The 23,569-nt window shown below is 45.1% G+C and overlaps 1 protein-coding gene across 3 annotated transcripts in view; it reads left to right on the forward strand.

Moving 5' to 3' along the window:
- The first annotated feature begins 524 nt into the window (after nucleotides 1-524).
- PRKCE (protein kinase C epsilon) overlaps nucleotides 525-23,569 on the forward strand; it is a 508,978-nt gene continuing 485,933 nt past the window's right edge. The window contains exons 1-2 of one of the 3 annotated variants that reach the window (XM_061168696.1): nucleotides 525-600; nucleotides 1,680-2,223. In XM_061168696.1, the coding sequence (XP_061024679.1) occupies nucleotides 1,876-2,223 (348 nt within the window). In that variant the 5' untranslated portion in view covers nucleotides 525-600; nucleotides 1,680-1,875. Of the gene's footprint in view, nucleotides 601-1,129; nucleotides 1,478-1,540; nucleotides 2,224-23,569 lie in introns of those variants that run through there. The other 2 variants (XM_061168694.1, XM_061168695.1) reach the window with 2 other exon arrangements.

Consider the following 23,569-nt stretch of genomic DNA (forward strand, 5'->3'; position numbering starts at 1 on the left):
GCCGCCGCGGCTTCCAGCGAGAGTTTAAAGGTTACGGAGGAAATTAGCACGGACACAGCCCCTCGCCCCTCGGAGGACGCACCCCGTTTTCGCGCAGCTGGGACGGCCGCTGTCAGCGCGCTGATCAGAGCCCAGAAGGGCACAGGCAAGGTCCAGAGTAAATATGAAGTCACTTCGTAAAATATAAACAAACACACAAACCGAGCCGGGGTGCTACTAAGCTTTCACTTGTCAACAAGTTCTCGCAGCCCGAGAAGTCTGGGACAGACCCCTAAAGGGAGAATGCCCCCAAAGAAAGGAAGAGAGAATAAATGTTTTAAAACTCACACGGAGCCTTGCACGCCCCTCCCTTTCCCCCTTCCCCCACCACCGCGGAGCAGAGCGTCTCCGGACAGAATGACAGACAGACCGACCAATACTCCGCAGGCTGCCCTTGCCAGCCACGGTCCGAGGAGGGGTGGGGCCGGGGGAGGGTCCCGAGTCCTCTCCGGCTGCGCGACCCCTGCCACTTATCCACCCTCGGCTCTAAAAGACAGTGTTGGCCGCAGAGCCTGGAGAGATGCGCGGCCCGCTCGTCTCCCGGCGGAGACCACAGACCAGGTATCAACAGCCGGCGGGCTCTCACCCCAGCCCCCAAGGCCGCCACTCCACGGGGTCCCGCGCGGGGTCCCGGTCTGGCTCCTCCGCCCGCCACCGCGACCCCGGCAGGCTCGCCCGCTCTCGATCGTCCTCTCCTCGGCTCACTTTTCCCGTATTGCTCCCCCAACCGGCAAAACTTTCTATTTCCCCAAACACAGGAGCGCGCCCGCGCGCGTGCACACACACACACACACATACACACACAAACACACACACACACACACACACTGACGTCTTTTGCGCATTTCCTGCATTAGAGGGAGGGAGACTCGCTCGCACACCGACGGAGGGAGAAGAGACCGAGGGGGAGAGCGGGCGGGCAGGCGGGCGGCGAGAGAGCGGCAGCCGAGAGCTGGGACGCGGGGAGCGCGGCAGGCGGGCGCCGGCGCCCGGGAGGTGGGGCCGCGCGGAGTCGCAGTCCCGTCCCCGCCGCCGCGCTGCGCACCGCTCGGTGCCGGCCTGCGCCCCGAGCTTTAGCGGCGGCCACCCCGACTCCCGAGCCCGCGCGGATGTGAGATTCCCGACTCCTGGCGCCTCCCGATCGCCGACTGCGGCGCGGCGCGGCTTCGCCCAGGAGGAGGCGGCCGGGCTGGCCGTGTGGCTTGTGGATTTTTAAAAATTTGGCTCCGAGGAGGACCATTTCCTCTCGACATGCATCCCTCCGGATAGACTGCACATCCCTTGGTCCATCCCCCGCCCCGCGCGGTCAGAGGCAGGCGCTGGGTGTGCGAAGAGGATCCGGGTTGAAATCTGCGCCCCCGGTTCTCGTCCCCGCCCCGTCTCACCGCCCCCTCCCCCTCCCGGAGTCGAAATTTCCCGGGGATTATGTTTCGGAAAGGTAGGTAAGCGCCGGGCGCGGCGCCCGCTTCCCCGCAGCCCGGACCCAGTGAGGCGGCGAGGCGACGACACAGCCCCCGCGGCTTGCAACGGAGCCAGCACCTCATCTCCTCTTCTGGAGGTGCTGCTGTTGGGGGGGGGGGAGAGACTTGCTCCAAACACGGACGTCCCCCAGCTCTCCCCCCCTCCCTGTTTTCCGTTAGGAACCCGGCGAGGAAATACATGCACTGGCTGAGAATCGCCCGCGCCAGGGCGCAACGCTACAAGGTGTAGGGAGAGTGTGCGGTGGGGCGAGAGGGGACCCAGGAGTCCCCGTGCTCGGAGCGCCGCGGCGTCGGTTCTTCGTTCCTGCCCTCGGGGCGGACGGAGTGACCCCGGCCCCCACTCCCCGCCCCGACCATGGTAGTGTTCAATGGCCTTCTTAAGATCAAAATCTGCGAGGCCGTGAGCTTGAAGCCCACAGCCTGGTCGCTGCGCCATGCGGTGGGACCCCGGCCGCAGACTTTCCTTCTCGACCCCTACATCGCCCTCAACGTGGACGATTCGCGTATCGGCCAAACGGCCACCAAGCAGAAGACCAACAGCCCGGCCTGGCACGACGAGTTCGTCACCGATGTGTGTAACGGGCGCAAGATCGAGCTGGCCGTCTTCCACGATGCCCCCATCGGCTACGACGACTTCGTGGCCAACTGCACCATCCAGTTTGAGGAGCTGCTGCAGAACGGGAGCCGCCACTTCGAGGACTGGGTGAGTTGGGCGCCTCCTGGTCCAGGAGCCCGGCTCTGGGGTTCCGGGGGAAGACTCTTGGCCTTGGCTTTGGTCGTGGGGCGCGGGGTCTTAGTGCCCTCTGAGGTGTGTGTGTGTATGTCTCAATTACCTTGGGGAAGCACACTCCACTTCGTAGTTGGGAAGAAGTAGGCATTGGGGCGAGGAAGAAGAGACTTGGAAAGAGGGTACGGCCCTCTGCCCCCTCCAGACAGCGGGTGCTACAGGGAGCTCGCAAGCTGGGAGCCCCGAGCCGCCGGTGCTGAAGGCTGGCCGAGAACCCGGCGCCTTCCGCAGGCGCGCGGTGGGCTGGCTGTGTGTGATTGTGTGTGGGGGGGTTCCTCCGTCCTTGGAGAGGCACGTGGAGCCCTAGACTGAAGGCTTCGTGCACGTCCTGGCTTTGTCCTGCGTAGCCTGAGGGACTGTTTTCTCTTTCCCTCCGGGAGGAAGCTAGCTCGTTTCTATTCTGTTGCCTGGCAGTTAGCTCATCTTCTGACATACGGGGAGAAAAATGTCTTCTCCTCTAGTCCCCTCCAGGGTCCCAGAAACATCGGCCCAGCTGGTTTTGCCCAATGCATTGCCTATCCATCCGGAACGAGTGTTGTATTCTACAAATGGTTCTGCTAGTGAGTAATTGGAAGTCAGTGCTTTGAATCCGACTTCAAGTTATATCGTTTCCCTGTTTTGATTTTCAAGACACTGTGCAATGGGATACTAAGTCTGAGACTGAGTTAATTGATTACATCGTCAAAATATTAGGGACTTGGAAACAGGCCTTGTGCACATATTATAAGCCAAATGCATTAAACCTTGGCATTCGGAGAAGCAGGGAGAAGCAACCTTGCTTTAGCTCTTTTTTAGAGGGAAGGTGTTCAATTAGGAAATGGATTTCTTTATTTCAGATTTGTTACATGTTTCCACCAAGAGCAGGTGTGGCTCTGGGTATATATGTTTTCAGGGTTCTTTGGTCTACCCAAAAAGAGAGATATCTGATCCTCATGGAGAGATGTTTAATTATTGAAAATGAATAACTTCATGATTGTCCTATGGTCAAAGGTTGCACATGAATCACCTTGGCATATTGCCTTACATACATATACATATACGTACACCCATATATATACATATATAAATGTATATATATTTTAAGGATATGGAATTTTAGGGGAAAATAGGAAAAGGCCTCTTCCCTTTATGCTCACAGATGTGATGTAGTCTGCCCGAAACCATGGTTACGGGGCTTACAGGGAAGCTCCAACAAACCACACCAAGTACAGCCCTAGAAGATTGTGGCTTACACTTTGGGAAGCAGGCAAACCTTTATGGAATCCCAAAGAACACAGTGCTATTCCATTCCATTCCAGTTCACCAATGGCCCTTGCCACTGCCTCCCTCCCACCACTGGCGTTCCCACGCATTCCCCATTTCCTCTCCACACTGGCCTCCAGTCCTTTCACTCATGAAAGCGATGCATGTCTGAGGGGGAGCTGAAGGTATAACTAATTTCAAAGTGAGATCTTAACACCAAAAACCTGTGGTTTTCAAGTTGTTGTTGTTTTAGAACGGGAAGGGGAAGAAAAAGCTATGACTATGGTAGTGAGGAGATGGGGCCTTTTGCCATGTATTCAGATGAAGGAGTTGGACAGTGAGGCAGAGAGCAGGTAGGGTGAACAGCAGGTCTGCTTTTATCCACATGCAGATTCTGGTTGGAGGGAAAGGTGTCTGAGTGTCTCTGATGATGCTTTGCTGGGGCCCACCCAAATCTTGGGCACATTGGGGCACCATCCCCACTTTGGAGCACGTCCAGTGAAGTGTGCATTGGGCACTAGTCTTGTTTGGCTATCATTCTCTAAGGTACTCAAATTCACGTTGAACTTGGCCCTAGACCAGATCATCTAGTGCACAGGCAAATTTCACAGACAAGGACGTTGAGTCCCAGAGCATCTAAGTGGGTACCTGAGGTCATGTGACAAGCAAAGGGGGCAGAGTTGGAAGGAGGGCCTCCAATAGGAGGGCCACACCTCCTATTGCTCACGGCTCGCCCAGTGGAGAACTGGCCCCACTGGCCTCCCAGTCTAATTCTCCTTGCAGAGTCATGGGCTGTGTCCCTGATGTTTTTATTGTACATGATAATTTAAACTGCTTTCAAAATCAGTGTCTCTTTTGCCTTATAGCAAGTGTGAATTAGGTATGACAGGTATTGGATAGATTCAAAAACTTGAGATACAGAAAGGCCAAAGTCACAGGATGAATCAAGTAGTGGAGCTTGTTCTGTTTGCCCATTTGTGGTTGTTTCCACGAGAATTCTTTGGCCACTCTGGTTCTTCCAGACTGAGGGTGAGGATGCAGCAGCAGAGGTGACTGGCCCTTGGAAACAGACAAGTTGCAACTGGGATGGCTAAGGTCACCTTTCCCATCCCCGTCGGCCAGGGGACACCCACAGAATCACACCTTTGGGTAGAATTTCCTAGGCTCTGTCTTCTGTGCTCTTCACCTGACAGTGATGAAGAGATGTGGCTGAGAAATCTGACCTGGAGTAAGGAGATGCAGAGGGCATGCAACAGCCGCTTCTCTCATTGCTGTGGAACATTCATTCAGCTACATGATGAATTACCACGTAGTCACTGAGTTCCTGTTTTGTGCTTGGATCCAACCAGGGACGTTTAGCTCTCTGGGTAATCCAGGAGTAAAAGAGACCATGGGTTACTCTTAGGAGGCTCGGTTTCACTAGGGAAAGGAATAGATCCATATAGACACTTAAGTAGCAATTATGTTATAAATGAATGGTACCTTAAGTATGTTACAGGAGTTCCAAAAGGGAGTGTGCTGGGATGGCTGGAAGAATCTGGAGGTTCCTGGCAGGAGGCATGAATTGGGTGTGAAATGATGGGTAACATTTAAAGAGATATTTATAAGAGGAGACAGTGTTCCATGGGCACGGACACTCTGGAATAAAGGCAGAGAATGCCTGTGGTCAGAGACACATGGCTGAAACTGAGGGTGCCTGTCAGAAAGGACAAAGGCAAATTTGAGGTTTCCCAAATTTAAGACTTTTATCTGAGTACTGCCTGTACTATTACATATTTACTTAATATTTTTAAACGTTGATGCTTTTATTTCCCACTGAAGCCCCAGTATTCATGAAATCACAGGTTTGGATGTTGTAGTTACAATTTTTCTTCATTTATATTAACATAAACATTGGGCCTCTAAAAGAAAAAGAAAAGTTTATCTCAGGTGCCTCTTAAAATCATTAGTGCCACGGGGGCCACCCTCTGGAAACACTGGAGTGGGAGAAAGTTTAGAAAACTGAGGTGGATTCTAGAATGTTTAAAACCAGGATGAGATCATTATTCTCCAGACCATGAGAGATGTATCAGTTATGATGACAAAAGGGATTGCTTTAAAGAAAGCTTATTACAGAGAGAGGGGAAGGTTTCATTTGTACTTGAAGCAGAATCCCATTAAATACCATTGCCATAGCTTGTTTCCCAAGAACTAGATAATGATGCTACTCAGACTTTGGTGTGCAGAAGAATCACTGGTTGAGGGGCTTAAAAATATAGGTTCTCCTGCCCCACCTTCAGAGCTTTTCATTCTGTAATTTAGGACGAGTGCTAGGAATACTCATTTTTAACAAGATGTCCTGGAGATTCTGACCAGACCATACCTTAAGAAACACTGAATTAGAATAGAAATTGTGGGCAGGAGAAGTCTCCAGATAATTAATGTACCAAGACTTTATACGTAGAAATGTCCTGAGACTTTTGAATGGACTTTTATGATTCCTAAAGCAAGATTTATAAGCAGGATTGGGTAGACTAGAAGTATTGGGGTTCCCGTGAGAACCAGAGGCTGAATGGAGGCTGGCTGGAGCAGCGCTTGCATTTAGGACAGATGATGGGGGAGCAGGGGGATGGCAGAGAGGGTGGGTGGAGCGTGCCGCTACAGCTGGCTGGTCCTGTCACACTCTAGAGTTTGCTCTTTGTCACCCCAGTAGTCTATATCCTTAGCCTCAGTTCTCTCCTGTTCTCCCCTTCCTGCCTCTGAAGATATCTTTGGTTGGTGTCACTCCCGTGCTTCATCCTGTGGAAGAGGCACTCATAACAGTGCTAATGACAGAAAGTCATTGTCTGAGAGGTGGTTCGGCAGAGCACCTAAGGGCAGAGCGCTGGAGCCTGGCTGCTTGGGCTTGAATCTCACCTCTACCACCGACTACTTTCGAGACCTTTAGGGAGTGATTTAACCTGTGTTTCTGTTTCTTCCTCTGTAAAAAGTGGGGATAGTACAAGTCCCTACCTGTAATGAAACGGGCTTGTCGTGGGGATAGAAGGAACACATAAAGTGCATAAGCCAATGCCTAGCCCTCAGTCAGGGCTCTGTGAATGTTTAACAACTATAGCTATCATTGTTATGTCCCCCTAAACCTACCATGGGGCTGGCCCTAGAGAGGGTTCTTTCCTGAGTTGATTATTATACAGGACCTAAGGAAGCCAGTTTTTCTTAGCCTCCAAAGTATTTTTCATTCGGGGAGTCTCATTTGGCAAGGAATGGGACTCTAGTGTTTCTGTTTCATTTTTCCAAAGTAGCACGTTGACAGGGCTTCTCAAAATTATCCCACCCTGCTGACCCTGGGGGATAGGCCGATGCCCCTTTTGGAGAGGTTAGGCTTGGGGGGCTGGCGTTCCCCCTGGGCCCCAAAGCCCTTGGGGAGAGTCTTACAATGCAAAAGCCAAACAGAGGGGCCTAGTGGTTCAGATGGTGGTGCCCTGGGAAGAGCCTGAGGACACGTGTTGTGTTCTGCTGGTGGCCTGAGCACATGTTGATATACGCTGCCTAAAGGCCCATCTCCTCTGTCTTCAGGACTCTTGTCAGGCAATCTTTCGGAGGATTTCTGAAAACTTCTATTATCATTTAAATAGAGTGAGGTGGGATGGTCTGGAAAGGCGCTCCGAAGCCCTGGGAAGGATCCACACCCACTTTGTGGGCACCTATGCCTTGAATTCGTCCCCCAGCACCTGAGGTTCCAGATCTCTCCCTGTTCTACTTCCTACCGACTCATATAATACTTACCATCTAATTAAATATTGCTCCCCACGGTACATAATTACTTATTTAACAACTACCCTAAGAGTTGATTCTTGACCCAGTGCTATCATAGAGAGCTGCTTGACTTTGGGTGCCTGAAGTTAAAGGGCCTCGAGCCTCATGGGCTGTCAGGGCTTGCCTGTCTGTCCTGTTCCTCTTTCTCTGTGTCTTTGACCAGCAGCAGATCTGGAGAATATTTAAGACCATCAGCTCCCTATCTCCTCAGTGGGCCCCTCACCCTGAATCTGTGAGCTCGAACTGCAGGATGCCTGGACCAGTCACTAGTTGTGTGTCTTTGGGTACGTGACTTAGGCTATTTAAGTCTGTTTCTTTGTTTGTAAAATGGGAATATAATAGTTCTTACCTCTTAGGGTTGCTGTGAGAAATAAGGGAATCTATGTAAAGTTCTTAGCAAGGGGCCAGGCTACAGTACATTCTAACAATTTTTATTAATATTTGAAGGGTTATGTGTGTGTATTCATAGTTTTAGAATCTTAAATCAGCACATATTGCCCGGTGAAAGATATTTTTCTCTTTGATTTGTGAATGTATTTATATGAGAAGTCTCACATTGTCTAAAAATAAAGTGGATTTAGTTACGCTTAACAATTGTCTTTTGGAAATATTAGAATTACTTGAAATGAGATTGTTTTGGAAAGTCTAGAACTGTGACCACTGGAGTCAAAGGTTAATTATTTATTGAAGCATATGAGCAATTGGAAATAGGAATATTTGGGAGCTGCTCTTTCGGTTTTGCTGTACCCATTTCATCTAGTTTCATGGGTTTAAATACATTCTTAGTGCTGTTGACTCTAAATTCCTAATTCCAGCCCATACCTGCTCTTGAGCCTCAGAACTCATATATGCGACTGCCTTCTTGTCATGGCCATATGATGGTATAAAGGGCATCTCAAACTCAATTATGTCCCAACCTGATGTCCCCCCTCGCCAGTTTAAGCCTCTTGTAGTTTTCCCCATCTCAAGAAATGGCAACTCCATCCTTCCAATTGCCCAGGCCATTCTTGACGCCTCTCATTCTCACGCACCCTGCCCCGTATGCAGTCCCTCAGCAACATCTCTTGTCTCTGCCTTCAAAATATGTCCCAAATCTGATCAGCTTTCCATACCTCTGCCGACGCCACTCTGGCCCAAGTCCAAGTCATCTCATGCCTGGATTATTTCAACAGCCTCCTGAGTGGTACCCCCTGCCCCAACTTCACCAGATCTTGTCACTCTGCTCACAAACCTCTCAGGGTAAAAACCCTTATCACCATCTGTAAGGCCACCATGGTCAGGCCTCCTGTTATGACCTCTCTGATCCCATGGCCCAGTACTCCTCACCGTTCAGTCCTCTCCCAGTCATATTGACCCACTTGACACCCTTACACTTACTCACTATGTTCCTGCCTCAGTCTTTGCACCTGCTATTCCATTTTTCTAGAGTATTCCTTCCTCAGATACCCTCATGGTTCAAGTCTTTACTCAAATGTTACATTCTCAGTAAGGCCTTTTCTGACAATCCTGTCTAAAATTTTACTCTTCTCCTTGAAACTTTATATGCTCCTTTCCTGCTTTATTTTTGCTTTTTAGCTCTTATCTATCTTATATATTATATAGTTTTCTTATTTGTCATCATCTCTAGCACCAGAACAGAGGTTCAATAAATGTGGAGGTTTTTGTTCACTGCTCTATTCTTGGTACTCAAAACAATTCCTGGCACACTGTTGCATTAAAGAATGAATTTAGTCAAACAAAGATGTATTCCCCTAGCACCCTCTGTGGTCTAGCACTGTGGTAGATACTGGGGGCTTGATAAAACAAAAGTGGTGTATGGTATCATTCCTGCCTCTGAGGAGTAGGAAGTCTAGTTGGGAAGACCAGTAAGATAAGCAGTTGAGTGAATTCCTTAAACGATCTTTCTGTATGGTTGAAAGAAGTAAGGAGAAGGCAGAAGAAAAGGATATTTTATTTTATAAAAATCTATGGGATCCTTGAAGATGTTTTTATGAGAGAATGCTGTATTATTTCCATGAGGCAATTTGCACCAAGCTGAAGCATCTCCATCAAGTCTGAGGTTTCTTTATTTTTTATTTTTTTCCAGCCTACTGAGATATAATTGACAAATAAAAATTATATACATTTAGGGTGTACAGTGTGATGATTTACTATACATATACATTGTAAAAAATTATATATGTGTATATATATACACCGACAGACATATATATATATATTCTTTTTCAGATTTTTTTCCATTACAGGTTATTACAAGATATTGAATATTATTTCCTGTGCTATACAGCAGGTCTTTGTCAAACCATTTTTAAGGGTGGAAGCTGTCACAAAAAAATAAAGGTTCCAAAAAGTATGGAGTTTCCACAAAAAACTAAAAATAGAGTTGCCATATGATCCAGCAATCCCATTCCTGCGCATATATCTGGACAAAACTATAATTCAAAAAGATGCATGCACCCCTATGTTCATAGCAGCACTGTTCACAATAGCCAAGACATGGAAACAACCTAAATGTCCATCGGCAGATGCATGGATAAAGAAGATGTGGTACATATATATAACGGAGTACTACAGCCATAAAAAGAGAGTGAATTAATGCCATTTGCAGCAACATGGATGGAACTAGAGATTATCATAGTAAGTGAAGTAAGTCAGACAGAAAAAGACAAATACCATGTGCTATCACTTATATGTGGAATCTAAAATATGACACAAAAGAACTTATCTATGAAACAGAAACAGACTCACAGACATAGAGAACAGACTTGTGGTTGCCAAGGGGGAGGGGAGGTGGGAGAGGAATGGATTGGGAGTTTGGGATTAGTAGATACAAACTACGATATATAGAATGGATAAACAACAAGGTTCTACTATATAGCACAGGGAACTGTATTCAATATCCTGTGATAAACCATAATGGAAAAGAATATGAAAAAGAATGTATATATATGTATAACTGAGTCACTTTGCTGTACAGCAGAAATTAACACAACATTGTAAATCAACTATACTTCAATAAAATAAATTTAAAATAAAAAAAAATAAAGGCTACGAATGCTGTATAACCATTACGGAGCAAAATGATTGTCTGAGGTTTCTAAAAGAGGGAACTGTATACCCTGTGGGTGCTCAGGGCCCATGCAAGGTGCTGTGATAGGGGGAGAAGGGAAAGGCCCACTTGTCTTCCCTTTGCAGAGTTTAAAACCAAGTTTAAATTCTCATAAGGGCTTTAGATACAACACCCTTTGTAATTGGCAGCAACAAGAAGTGAAATTTTACATTCCAGCACCTGAACTCACAGAGCTCATTGAAGCACACGCAGACAAAGCTTCCAGGGGTTTCACTTAGTTGAAAAGAACTCTGGAGCAGGCCTGCAGTATTTTACATAAATAAACGCTACACTTGGCAAAACATTATATTTCTCTTCAAGTCCCTCCGGGTATATATGGGCTTGTTAAGTAATTACAATCTATTATAATGCTAATTAGCAGGCTGCACCTGTTTGAAATCTAATTTTCTGGCAGAAACCACGCAAAGTGGGCAAAACTCTGAACTGTGCTGGGAGAACGGGAAGGACAGGGACGGACTGTTGTCCTTGTACCTCGCCGACCTCTAAACAGAATGGAAACTCCGGACAGAGTAAGATTGAGCTCTGTAGTATCTATGGCCTGGGAGGAGGAGGGGCACAAGCCTGTCACCAGATCCAGGTTCAGGAATGAGGCCCTCACCCCATCCCCCATCCTGGTCCCCTCTACCTCACCTTGAAGTCTCAGAGAGTTAGTTTTGAAGCTAGTGAAAAGTCACTTTCATTTGCCAGCAAGGAATAAACTCATTGAGCTACTGACCCAGCTTCAAGGTGTAATCAGGTTCAAGAAGGGTTTAGCGGGTGCATCTATGATTAATTATTGACGAAAAAATTGACTTGGAGTTTGCTTATGTCCTTCTTGAATAGATTTGTTTGTTTTTTTCAGACTAGAGCATCTCTTGGTGCCCATTGTCTTTCTGCAGCCAGATGTAAGCATCTTGTTTTCTTTTTTAAAATAAATTCTGGGTTTATTTATATATTAGGAAAAAAAGACTTTTTTTTTTTTTTTTTTACGGCAGTCATGGAGTCACAGAAAAATTGAGAAGAGATAACAGAGATTTCCCATACACCCCCTATGTACGCATATGCCCCCTCATTATCAGCATCTCCCACCAGAGAGGTACATTTGTTACAACTGATGAACCTATACCATAATCAAAATCACCCACTGTCCATAGTTTACATTAGGGTTCGCTCTTGGTGTTGTACATTCTGTGTTTGGACAAATATGTAATATATATCCATCATGATAGTATTATATGAAGCAGTTTCACTGCCCTAAAAATTCTCAGATGTAAGCATCTTGTGAGCAGACGTGTCTTCAACGCCAATCAGAGTATGAGCCACTCAGAAGGTGCATGTAACCTACTCACTCATCCGTGGGTTGAGTAAAAGGTTGCCTCTTTGGAGTCTGTCTTGTAGAATCTCAAATAGGCAACACTCTTTCATCAGACTAACTTAGCTTCTGCCCCTCTTAGAAATTCATCATCCAGTACAGTGCTGAAAAGAAGGATGGTGGAACCCACAAAAGATTCTAACCAGTGGACAAAGAGGAGTCTTCCTTCATTGTTCCAGCCATCCTTTCAGCCATTTAGTGAATATTCATTGAATACCTTATATGCCAGGCACCATGCTAGAAGCTGGTCCCTGATCTCATGGAGTGTATAGTCTAGTAGGAGACACAATACTAATCAAGGAATAACACAAATGTCCTGGTATGTAAAATTACAGCTAAGAAGGAGAGCTCTTCACAAAACTTTCAGAGCCTGGGGACACCTAGACCTCACCTCTTCAGGGTTGGATTGGCTAATAGCTTTTTCTTTCCCTGAAAAATTTGTTGAATGGTGAGTCAGGTGACTTCTATTACCAAGTGGCATTGGACCTTAAATTCCACATCTGTGAAAGCAGGAGTTTGCATAGTCTAGAGACTTAGTAAGGCCTGTGTGAACAATGATCCTGACTTGGCTGTCTGCATTTGGGGCCTTGACTGTGCTCAACCTAGCACTTGATAGTATTTTATCTTTATTGTTCTCCATGTAGCTAAGTCTTGTCTCTCCTGAGAAACTTCCAGCTTCTGCCTTTTCCCCTCCTCATCCTTCTTTGTTGTTGTGATCAAAATCACAAAGGTATTTTTGAAAGCTCACTTCTTCGCCTAGTGTTCAAGGCCCACAAAAATACATTTATTTTTAAAATGGAGCCCTCTCTCTGTATCCTTGAGCCATTCAAAGGACATTCTAAAAACAAACAAAGAAGCAAGCAAGCAGAATTTCTAGAATGCAGGGTATGTGAATCCATCTCTCTACCTTCCAGACTGATGATTACCTAAAATGTTTTGGGCAGCTGATCGAATCATCAATCAGCCAGCAAGGATGGAGCATGTGATCGACCAGTATTTGCCAGCATATCTTTCAAAGTATAGGAGCCTTGTAATATTTTCAGGTTGCTGTGATCAAAGAGTTTGGGAAATGTTACAGAGTCAAATGCACATTAGTATATTAAAGACTCCAAGATGGCCTGTAGCAAAGGGACTTGTATAACTCTGTATGTAACCACTTATTTCCAAAATTATTTTGTCATAGAATGCTCTTATTTGTTAAAAATTATTAGCACTATAGAGCTAGTGTTTTGTGGACATATTTTGCAAAATATTATAATTAGAAAAAAGAAGGAATGGACTTTCCTCAAGTGGGTCACTTGGGGATTCAAAGGTAACACCCTTTTATGAAAGTGAACTTGAGGAACTGTGGGATTTCACAGGAGGGGGGGATTACTGTGGGTTCTGATAGTTGGCAGAGGCTTCTTGGTAAGATTTGGAGCCAGTCCTTGTAGAAAATGGAATCTGAATAGACAGGGAAGGGAACCTCTAAGTTGAAAGGAGAGCATAAAGAATATTAGACTGGCAGTTTCTAGCACTTTGGGTTATGAGGGCAGTCAGGAGATCAGTGAGATTAAAGTAAGAATGCATTCCAAAAATAATTGCTTCAGTAAAAAAATACACAAAAAAACCCCCAAGGAATAAGATATCCAAAGAAAGGGAACAGTGAGTAGCATGGGGTATTCATTCATTAATCTATCCATCCATCTAGCCGGCCAGCCAACTAGCCAGCCAGCCATTCAACAAATATATATTGAATACTTTCTATGTTCTAGGAATTTTGCTCAGAGCACAGTGTTGAACAAAATCACTCATGATATATTGAACTCTTTATTAGCAAGGAAATCTATCCTGAGGGCTAACCTCAATCTCTCATCCTGTATTTCCAGTTAATTTTCCTTTGTTTATTTCTTGATAGGCCTAATAGAGATGGAGAAAAGCTTTGTAGCATCCTTCATGTAATTGAGTGGTGGCTTGTCCAAATTCATGAACATAAAAAAAATTGTGTGGGCTTTGGAGTCAGTCCATCCTGGGTTGAATTCTGGTTTATCAGTTTTGGCTGCATGATCTTGGGCAAATTATTTAACTTATATCTGTACCAGTCTCTTATCTATAAAGGAGAATAATAGCTGTCTTGTAGAGTTATTGTAATATTAGATGAGAAATGTAAAAGTGCCCAGCTTCTAGCAAGTTTTAAAAAAAATGGTAGTTAATTATTATTGGGAAATATCTGCAATTAATATTTATTACTAGATACAGGTAAAATTGTGCTTTGTCTGAAGATTTTGTTCAGTAATTCCCAGCTAAGGAGTCTTAAGCAAAACCTTTTTCAGTCCCTACTTCCCTCCCTCCCTGAAATGAGCTAGCAACAGGAATTCAGGGTTTGCTAATTCCAAGTGTGCAGAACTAGAATCCCACACTTAGCTCTTCTTAGGTGACCCCTTGGGGTGGGAGGTACAGGGAACATAGATGACCTGCCCTTGGGCTCTCTTGGTCCTGATGGACAGACCTTCCCAACAAATTGCTCCCTCTTGCCTTTTTAAAAAGCAGAGACAGTGTTGAATTTTGACCTGAACAACACCTGCATCAGTTTGTGGGCCTAACGTGGTAACTGAGGTTTGAGGGTTTTTTAACAGCTCAGTTTGCTGTGGTCCAGGTGTATGTCCTATTTCTCTGGGCCAAAGCATCTGACTTCATTTCCCTACTATGTGTGTCTTCTGTAAGCCCAGCCTCCGATGCAGTGCATGCCGATCGCTTTGTTGTCCTAGCCCAAATGCTGGCAGCACCCAAAGCCACTCCATTTAGAGAGTAGGACTTTGCTTTTGACCCAGACACTGGAATTGCTAAGGAGTACCAAGAGTTGAAGAATAGCCAGTCTTTTGAAAAGATTACTGTGTGCTCATAAGGAACTATACATTTACTTGTTAATTTTCTGTTAAGACCCTTGGTCTTTCAGCTCAGATTTCACTTTAGATAATTTATATTGAAATAACAAAAATAAGTGTGGCAGATAGCTCATCTGCCCTTCTTTATGGGTCAGTTCTCAGAAACTGCCTTTTCTTCTCTTCAGTCATAAAAGTCCTTTTCTTCCTTCAAATCCTTCTTCGGACTTCACCCAGGAGCAGCAGGTCTGGTTCTTTTGTAGCTTTATGACTTTGTGAAAATTCACTTAACATCCTCAAACGTTGGTTTCCTAGTTTATGAAAAGCGTTAGTACTATTTTTCATTTTAGAGAAGACTATCTCATTTAAGTTACAGGTGCCTGAATACTAATTCAGGACGACAGCTTTAGGACTGGTTTTCATATCTTTATTAGTCTGGTTCTCCGGAATCCAGAGGATTTGTGCGAGAGTTGTATGGTAGCACTAAATCCCCTTTCTGGGTGCTCAGAACCAAGGATAGTCTCCCCCCACCCCAGGAGCTTATAGGATAGAGTCCAGCCCCATCATCCTGCCAGACATTCAGGGCACCGCGTGGCTTGCCCCCTTCCCCGTTTAGCGGATCCCACATCTTCTGAGCTGGGAACCTCCTCCACGAGGGCTTGTTTCTGTCCTCTGCGCCCAGTGTTTCCTTGTGCTCTGATGCCCCATGTCCATCTTCCTGGGATATTCTTGCCACCCAACCAAGTCTCGTCCTTTTTGGGCCATCATTCCTAGAACTGTTCAGGCTACTGCTCTTTTGGCCTTTGGAATCCTGGTGAGGTTTCCCATCTGTGCCCTCCATTTACAAGTATTGCTGTCTGGTGTTGACAACCCCATGCCCTCTGTCTCTGTTCTCTCACAGAGGCAGCAAAGGTCTCTGAGAGGAAAAACTCGTGCCATTTTGTGCTAACACTTGGCATATTGCCTTGAACATAATAGATACTTGCTGGGCTAAAAAATTTTAACGTTAAATACAGTAAGATTTACCTAAAAAAAGATGTCCTTTATATGTTTGTTCTGGGGTGTTCTCCTTCCTTCTATGACAGAAAAGAATGTCATATTTTAAAAATTACACACACACACACATCTGTATGTGCTTTAAAAAAGAAAAAGGCAAGAGAGAGTGCTGATACATGGGGAGGATTTTTATCTTTTACTTTTACTTCAGCATTTTTTTAAAAATTAAAAAACGTTATTTTCTAGAGCAGTTTTAGGTTTACAGAAAAATTGAACAGGCAGTACAGAGAGTCCCGTAAACTCCCTCTGTCCCCCCCACCCCAGGTTTCCCCTATTATTTTATATATATTTTGACTTTAAAAAAAGCAGGGGAAAGATGCAACACAGCCACTGCAAATTGAGGCAGGTGGTGTCATGGTTAAATGCAGAGGCTTTGCATTAGAGGGAGGTGGGTTCTAATCCTGGTTGTACCACTGAACCAGCTGTGTGACCTTTTAACAATCTGGGTAACCACTCTGAGCCTTCATTTCTTCATCCGTAAAACAAGGTCAGTAATATCTACCTATTACTATTGTGTTGTTTGGAAGAAATAATATAATGCATAGAAAGTGCTTAGAAAAGTGCTTGTCACATGATAATCACTTTAAAATGTTAGCTATTATTATTATTATTCTAATTCTATTGTAAAAAATAAATTGTAGATTATGTGGTTTGGGACTTACGATGTCAGAGTCCGTTTGATTTGATTTTGTATGTCGGAGGGTGACTTGGGCTTGGGGGTTGCTTTTTGTCTGAGGGCCGTGCCTCCGATAGATTGTAGTTCTTGTTGTAATGAGTGACATAGGAAATGACTGTGGTTTGCCGAGTTTGTATTTGCTGTCTGCATCAGGCATTTATAGGCCAGCATACATTCACAGAGTGCTGTGTTCACAGTGGCTTGTTTATTCTTTATCAACTCAGCTCCGCTGCTAATGAGCTGTGTGACCTTGGGGAAGAAATGTAACCTCTCTGATCTTCAGTTTCCTCTACTGTAAAATAGGAATAGTCATATTGGCTCTGCCTACCTCATGGGGTTGAAAGACTCATTTACTATACCTCTGAAAAATGAAATATGTCACACACATGTTAAGAAGCGATGATGAACCACTTTGGGATTTGGGGGAGGGGTGTGGCATTTTCATGTGAAGTTTACAGATGGGAAAATTGAGGATAGAGGTTGTCCCCTGGCAGGGACTAGAGTGGATCTTATCTCCCCAAAGTCCCTGATAAAACTGAGTGGTGAGCAGCATTTGGGTTTCTGAGCCAAACAGTCTGCCTTACCCTCACATTGTTAGGGCTGAGGATTTAAAATTGATCTGCGGGCTTTGTTTCTAGGAAACTGGTGTCTTAGAAGCCCACCCCCACAAGCAAGAGAACATGTCTCTTTCTCTTTGCTTCCTTATCCCTTCTTGGCTCTTTAAATTTTTGTCTTTATCACTGCTTATCATATGACTGGGCACAGACAACCGAACGCCAACTATTTTAAGGGGAAAAGGGGAGGAAGACAGATAAGACAGTGATTCAGAAATGAGCAGGGAAGTGGAGTCATGTGGTCGTCCCCTGTGGGTGGGATGTACAGCAGTTTTTGAAACTGAGAAGGCCTCCTGAGTGCCTGGAGAGTAAATTAGGCCTGTCGTGAATGTGTTTTAAAGCCCTTCCCTGTGCTGGGAGAGATTCAGGACCCAGATGGAGCACACGATCCACAAGTCATGCCCTCCTGCCCTGCTCTGTGCCTGGGGTGTGCTAGGTGCAGTGGAGGCTCCAAAGGAGAGGCCTTGGCGCCTGCCCCCTGGGAATAGGAAAGGGCGAAGCGATGCCCACTTGAAAAGACCGCTCACATCAGTTTCAGAGTGAGAGGAAACTGGGTCTTGTCCTAACCTATTGGTGAAGGTATAAATTAGTGAAGCCTTTTTTTAGAGAGCAGCCTGGCCGGTAGTATCTGTAAAAACCAAAATGTATATAATCAAGATATAATCCAGATAATGTTTATAATTAATTCCATTGTTAGTTATCAATCATATGGATATGTTACACCGATACTATTTGAGATCCAAACCATCGCTTGTCCCTGATGGCTGAAGGGGTGGCCCTGTGGGTGCCCACATACCGTTAAGACTGCCATGTGACTTCTCTGATGGAATTGGGATTTTAGGCAAGTGAGCATCATTTGACCCTTTCAAATTTAAGTCGATTAAGAACTTTCAGAACTTTCGTCTATTTTTTGTAGGAGCATCTGTTTTTCTTTTTGATGGGGAAAGACATGAGAAAAGAGAATAAGAGTACATCTTGTTGAGTTTTTCAAACCATGGGTCAGGGCCCATCCATTGAGGTCATGAGATCAATTAGGTGGCTCTCAAACAGCGATTTTAGATATGGAAATAGAATAGAACAATGTCAAAATGACCAGAATGCATCGCAGGCAGTAAGTGTAAATATTACTTTAGAAAACTTCTGCTTCAGTTTTATGTGAGTATTATTTATATGATGATCTTAATTCTCACTGTGGGTCCCAGTAAAAATTTTAAAAAATTTGAGAAACATTGGCGTAGAACACAATTTCTAATTTAACAGACTTTTGATGAGTACCAGTAAGAGGGAGATAAGAAAAGAAAGAAGATAGGGTTCCCTGCATTCAATAAGCTTCCAATTGGACCTCCCTGGTGGCGCAGTGGTTAAGAATCCACCTGCCAATGCAGGGGACAAGGGTTGGATCCCTGGTCGGGGAAGATCCCACATGCTGCGGGGCAACTAAGCCCGTGCGCCACAACTACTGAGCCTGCGTGCCACAACTACTGAAGCCTGTGTGCCACAACTACTGAGCCCGCATGCTGCAGCTACTGAAGCCCGTGAGCCTAGAGCCCGTGCTCCGCAACAAGAGAAGCCACCACAATGAGAAGCTCACGCACTGCAACAAAGACCCAACACAGCCAAAAAAAAAAAAAAAAAGTAAGCTTCCAATTTCCTCACCCCCAAAATTCCATAAAGGTGGTGGCTTTTGAAGAATGGGTGGGATAGACTGCTTCTGGAAAACCTGCCTGAGTCTTCCTTAGTGAACAAGTTCACAACAATGTAGGATGCAAAAGTGACCTGATGAACTGAAATACCTTATGTTCTCCAAAAGCCCTCATCTCCTGACACCCCTGCAAATGGCATTCAGTATCAGATAGTGGTGCATCAGGGTTCATGTGTTGAACTATCCGAAGTTCAAGGTTAGAGAGCTCAGTTCGTGCCCTGTGATGTGTGGTGGGTTTCTCCAGCACCAGCTACACTTCAGCCAGCACAGGATAGTTTTGCACTTTTTCATCAGGAATGTGGTGTCTTTGGAAAATAATGTGTTTTGACCTCACCCCTCATGGCACTACACAGTTAATACATTTATTCAAAAACCTGTACTGTTTCTCTTGATTTTCCCATCAAACTTGTGTGGTAGTAAATAGATGTTCTCCCTCTTAATTTGACATTTGAGGACAACAAGACCCAGGGAAGTTAAATGATGAATTGGAGGCTGGGGCAGATGAATGAGGACCTGGGTCTCTTGGTTTTTAGGATGAGGCTATTTACTGCACAGGTAGAGGTATATAGTCTCCCAAACACACTGACCTAGGGGGCCCAGGGCCTGGCCCAGAAGGTATTGATATCAATACCATTATACATTTAATACCGTTATATATTTGTACATTTAAGCTGTATTCAAAAGGCATTCAGATGAATCAAAATTCCTTCCTACTTTTCTCTTTCCCTCCTCTTGCTTCTCTCTCTCTCTCTCTTTCTCTTAGGAATGATCAGATGGAGGAAAGGTCCATGGAACATTTTCCCAACAGCTGAAATTATGCAAAAACTGCTATTTAATAAGAGATATTCACTTAACCCTTATGTATAGATGGAAAACTCTAAGAGCTCAGAACGTAGGTGATTTGATCAAAGTAAAAACTCCAGTAGAGACAGAGAAAATATGAGAAAACAGGTTTCCTCATTCCTATCAAGGTGATTGTATAGCTATACCACATTGGATCCAACCATCATCCACCTACCAGGCTTCCATCATCCATCATTTTCCATCCATCCCATTTATTGGTCATAAGTTAATGCCAATACCATGTGTCTAGAACTTTTAGTAAGGGAGGTTGATTTATTTATTTATCTTTTCAGTTTGCTCTTCAGCTGTTGACTGGGGCAGATGATCAGACCACCTTTGGGCTGACAAAAGTTGAAACTTGCCTGTTTGATGAGATGACCATTTGCCTCTCTCTCTGGGGTTGGTCTTTACATGTCAAGGGGATGGTAAAAACCGTGATGAGGGGTAATTTAAAAAAAATAAGTTCGCTTTTTCTTCCCCCGACTTCCAGAATTCTCTAGAGTGTCAGGATGCATTGATTTTGTAATTCAGCCTACTGTACTGACAAGATCCTTCCTTTCAAGTTGGAGTAGGGTTTCCCAAAATGTGATCTGCAGAATAAAAGAAGTTAATAGATCATATACATTCAAAAAAGGAACGCTGTGTCAAGTAGATTTGGCAAACAATGGATTAAATAAAGCGAAAAACTTACTGTAGGACTTTTCAGAGCCTTTAATATGCTGATTTCCGTTAGTCTTCAGGATGGCAATTGAGTGAATAGTGTTCCCATACTCATTTGGCCATACAACACTGTTTTGGGGACAGTTCTTATATATCTTTTTTTTTTTAATTTTATTTATTTATTTACTTATGGCTGTGTTGGGTCTTCATTTATGTGCGAGGGCTTTCTCTAGTTGCGGCAAGTGGGGGCCACTCTTCATCGCGGTGCGTGGGCCTCTCACTATCGCGGCCTCTCTTGTTGCGGAGCACAGGCTCCAGACGCGCAGGCTCAGCAATTGTGGCTCACGGGCCTAGTCGCTCTGCGGCATGTGGGATCCTCCCAGACCAGGGTTCGAACCCGTGTCCCCTGCATTGGCAGGCAGATTCTCAACCACTGCGCCACCAGGGAAGCCCACTTATATATCTTGAAGTAGTATCATTTAGGAAGTACTATCTGAGAATCTGGCCTCTACCATATAAAGCAAATACTACATATTTGGGACTGTTGACCAAGGGAGACTGATGTGGTGAGCAGGAAGGGATCATTATTAGTTTTTGTTAATCTTTTAATCATTAAGTCTAAACCTTTGTTTTTAAAAATAGGATCCCAAGTGTTGTTTATAGGCCTCTGACCCTAAAGGGAGAGAAGCTGAGGCTGGACAGTTGTTTTTATATGAATAAAGGAGTGCAAATAGGGCTCTTATTAGTAGGATTTTCTACATGATATTCTAGTAGTTCATCCTTGTTCTGTCTTTACCCAGTGACATTATAAAGCAGTCGCCAAGCTAATGTTATGGTTCCTGAGATCATTCATGTAGAATTACATGGGCTGAGGTCAGAAGCCCATGGTTCCTCCTCCTTCCTGACTCAGGTCAGGCTGAATAGTATCCAAGTGCAATTTAACTCTTGCTCCTTCTCTTCAGAAATCACTTGTTACTGGGTTATTGCTACCAATCAACTCTATTGTGGAGGCATGTTTCAATATTTCATTTCCTTGTGTTTATTAGAAAAGATTGGGGGAAAGCTACATGCAAAGATCTGAGTGTGATCGTGGGAGATGACCTGCAGTTAAAAAAGTGAGGGAGGCAAAGATTGATTTCAGGTTTTCATGTCTTTGAGGGCCCCTCCTAGCCTGGGGCCCAGTCAGGGTTCCTGGGTTCCTCTTGGCTGATAAACTCATTTACATTGGGGTGTCCACACATAATGAGTTATACAGGCTGGAGAGGGAGCAATCCTTCACCCAGAGGGCGATATCTCTACCTCTGGAGTTTTCAGATGTCAGTGATAGGTGAAGATGAGCTTTCTTGGCTGAGAGGAAGCTTTCAAACCAGGTACTGTCCTGTGACCAGGCTATTACTGAGACTATGTCAAGGGCTAGGGTCTTCACATAAACCTTCAGCAGTGGGTCAGGACCCAACTCACCTATGCTGAGTGGACATATTTCTAGATTACCTCACATTGAAATGCTTGTCTCCCTCGTCCGTGAGGGATCAGTGCTTTTCCACTTTAAAGGAAAAACAGGCCATAAATTACTGCGGAATTTTATGGCACTGTCCAAAGCACAGATTGGAAGCCAAGGAAAACCGAAACTCCAGCTTCTTTATGGAAAGTCAAATGTAAAAGAGAGATTGCTTCCTGAAAAGAGGGAGGCACTGCCTAGGGGGAGTGGAGGGATAAGGGACTTGAACTTAGTCTGTAGAAACCCGTCTTCTGGTGCCCCTGAGGATTTTATGAGAACTCTGGGCCTCAAACTGATGAACTTGAAGGCAAAGGGAAGCAGGTGGTTGAACTGATTGGAAAGTAGGTGAGAAAAGTGATTATTTTTGGTAGCAAGATTTTTGTGTTTGGATTATGCCTGCTGTAGATCCAGTATCTTAATTTACGTTCGCCTCAGCAAGGCAAAGAATTCCCCAGGTCATTCATACACCTGATTCCAATTCGAGGCTTGTTAAATGTTGGAGAAGGAAAGGAAGGGGTGGTGTGGAAGTTTCTGAGGCTGGCTGACCAGGGAGAAAGCACACAGATCCTGGGGGCTGGACTTCGTCATAAATTACAGATGAACAGAACACTCTAGAACATTGTATGTTGCAAAACAAAGTAGGACCAGCACAAGAAAGCACTTTGTACGCATACGTGAAGCAGTCTCCTTTCTAGAAAATGTTTCCTCAAACTAGGAAGATCCAGCAAGCCCTGTATCATCTGAACCTAAGCCTTCAACTCTTTTCAGCTGTCCTTTTCTGACAGTGGATACACATGATGCTGTAAGTCTTTGCTTTCATGCCTTTATCCCATCTCAGGAGCAGTGGGGGGATTGTGACCGTATGGGGGGAGTAGATACAGTCATTTCACTGTCATTTCTTGTTTCAGAATTGGAGTGAATCTGAATGAATCATAACAGTTGCATTTAATAAATTCTCCTGGGTATTGGCTAATTTTAAACCGGTCAGACGAGTTTTAAGGTCCATGTGGTTTGGGGAAATTCAGTGGTGCATTTCCTCGTTTGGTCACCCCTTATTTCCCTCCAACTTTGTTCCTTTTCAGCAAGCTGGTCTACTTGGCACAGTTATCTTTGATCATCTGAGTAGGGAGGAGGGGAGACTGGGGAGGGGCTGGGCTGAAGGTCATGCAAGAAGCATTCAGGCCTCTGCTTGTTAGCCAGCACCGCTGGGAATTCCCAGGGGTCTTGGGGAGCTGGCCTTCAGCTTGCAGAGGGCCCCAGGTGGGAGGCCGCCATCCACCAGGAAGCTTCCAGCTAGCAGATGCGGGGCAGGGGAGGGGGCAAAACTCTGATCGTGGAAATGAAAGTATCTCAGCATTTTGCTTCTTTTCCTCCAAGTCACTGCCTCCACTCCAGGCTCTGACATGAGCAGCTTTAGCCTCTCCACGTTGACTTTCTGCCTTGGCTCTACAATCATGGTGGTTAATGGATGCCAGGTGTGTTGGTTTTTTTTTTTTTTGGAGAAGTTATTTACTATCGGAGTGGGGAGATCTTTTGGGTCATTGGAAGTTCAGGGAGCCCCAAGACAGCGTCACTGGATGGGATCATTACCAGAATCACCCGCAATCTCAGGATGTCTGCCTCCACCTCCCCTTGCTTGTCTGCTGGATGTTCAGCCCTGTCGACGTTTCATAGCTCACCTGAGCAGTTTCCCCCAGTAGCCTGTATTTTGATAATTGTTTGCCTCACAGGGCAAGCATTACAGTGATTGAAGTGTTGCTCTGTGAAGGAGATTTTTTTTTTAAATTAATTAATTAATTTATTTATGGCTGTGTTGGGTCTTCGTTTCTGTGCG

This window comes from Eubalaena glacialis, chromosome 14 (assembly GCF_028564815.1).
Source record: "Eubalaena glacialis isolate mEubGla1 chromosome 14, mEubGla1.1.hap2.+ XY, whole genome shotgun sequence".
Classification (NCBI taxonomy): domain Eukaryota; kingdom Metazoa; phylum Chordata; class Mammalia; order Artiodactyla; family Balaenidae; genus Eubalaena; species Eubalaena glacialis.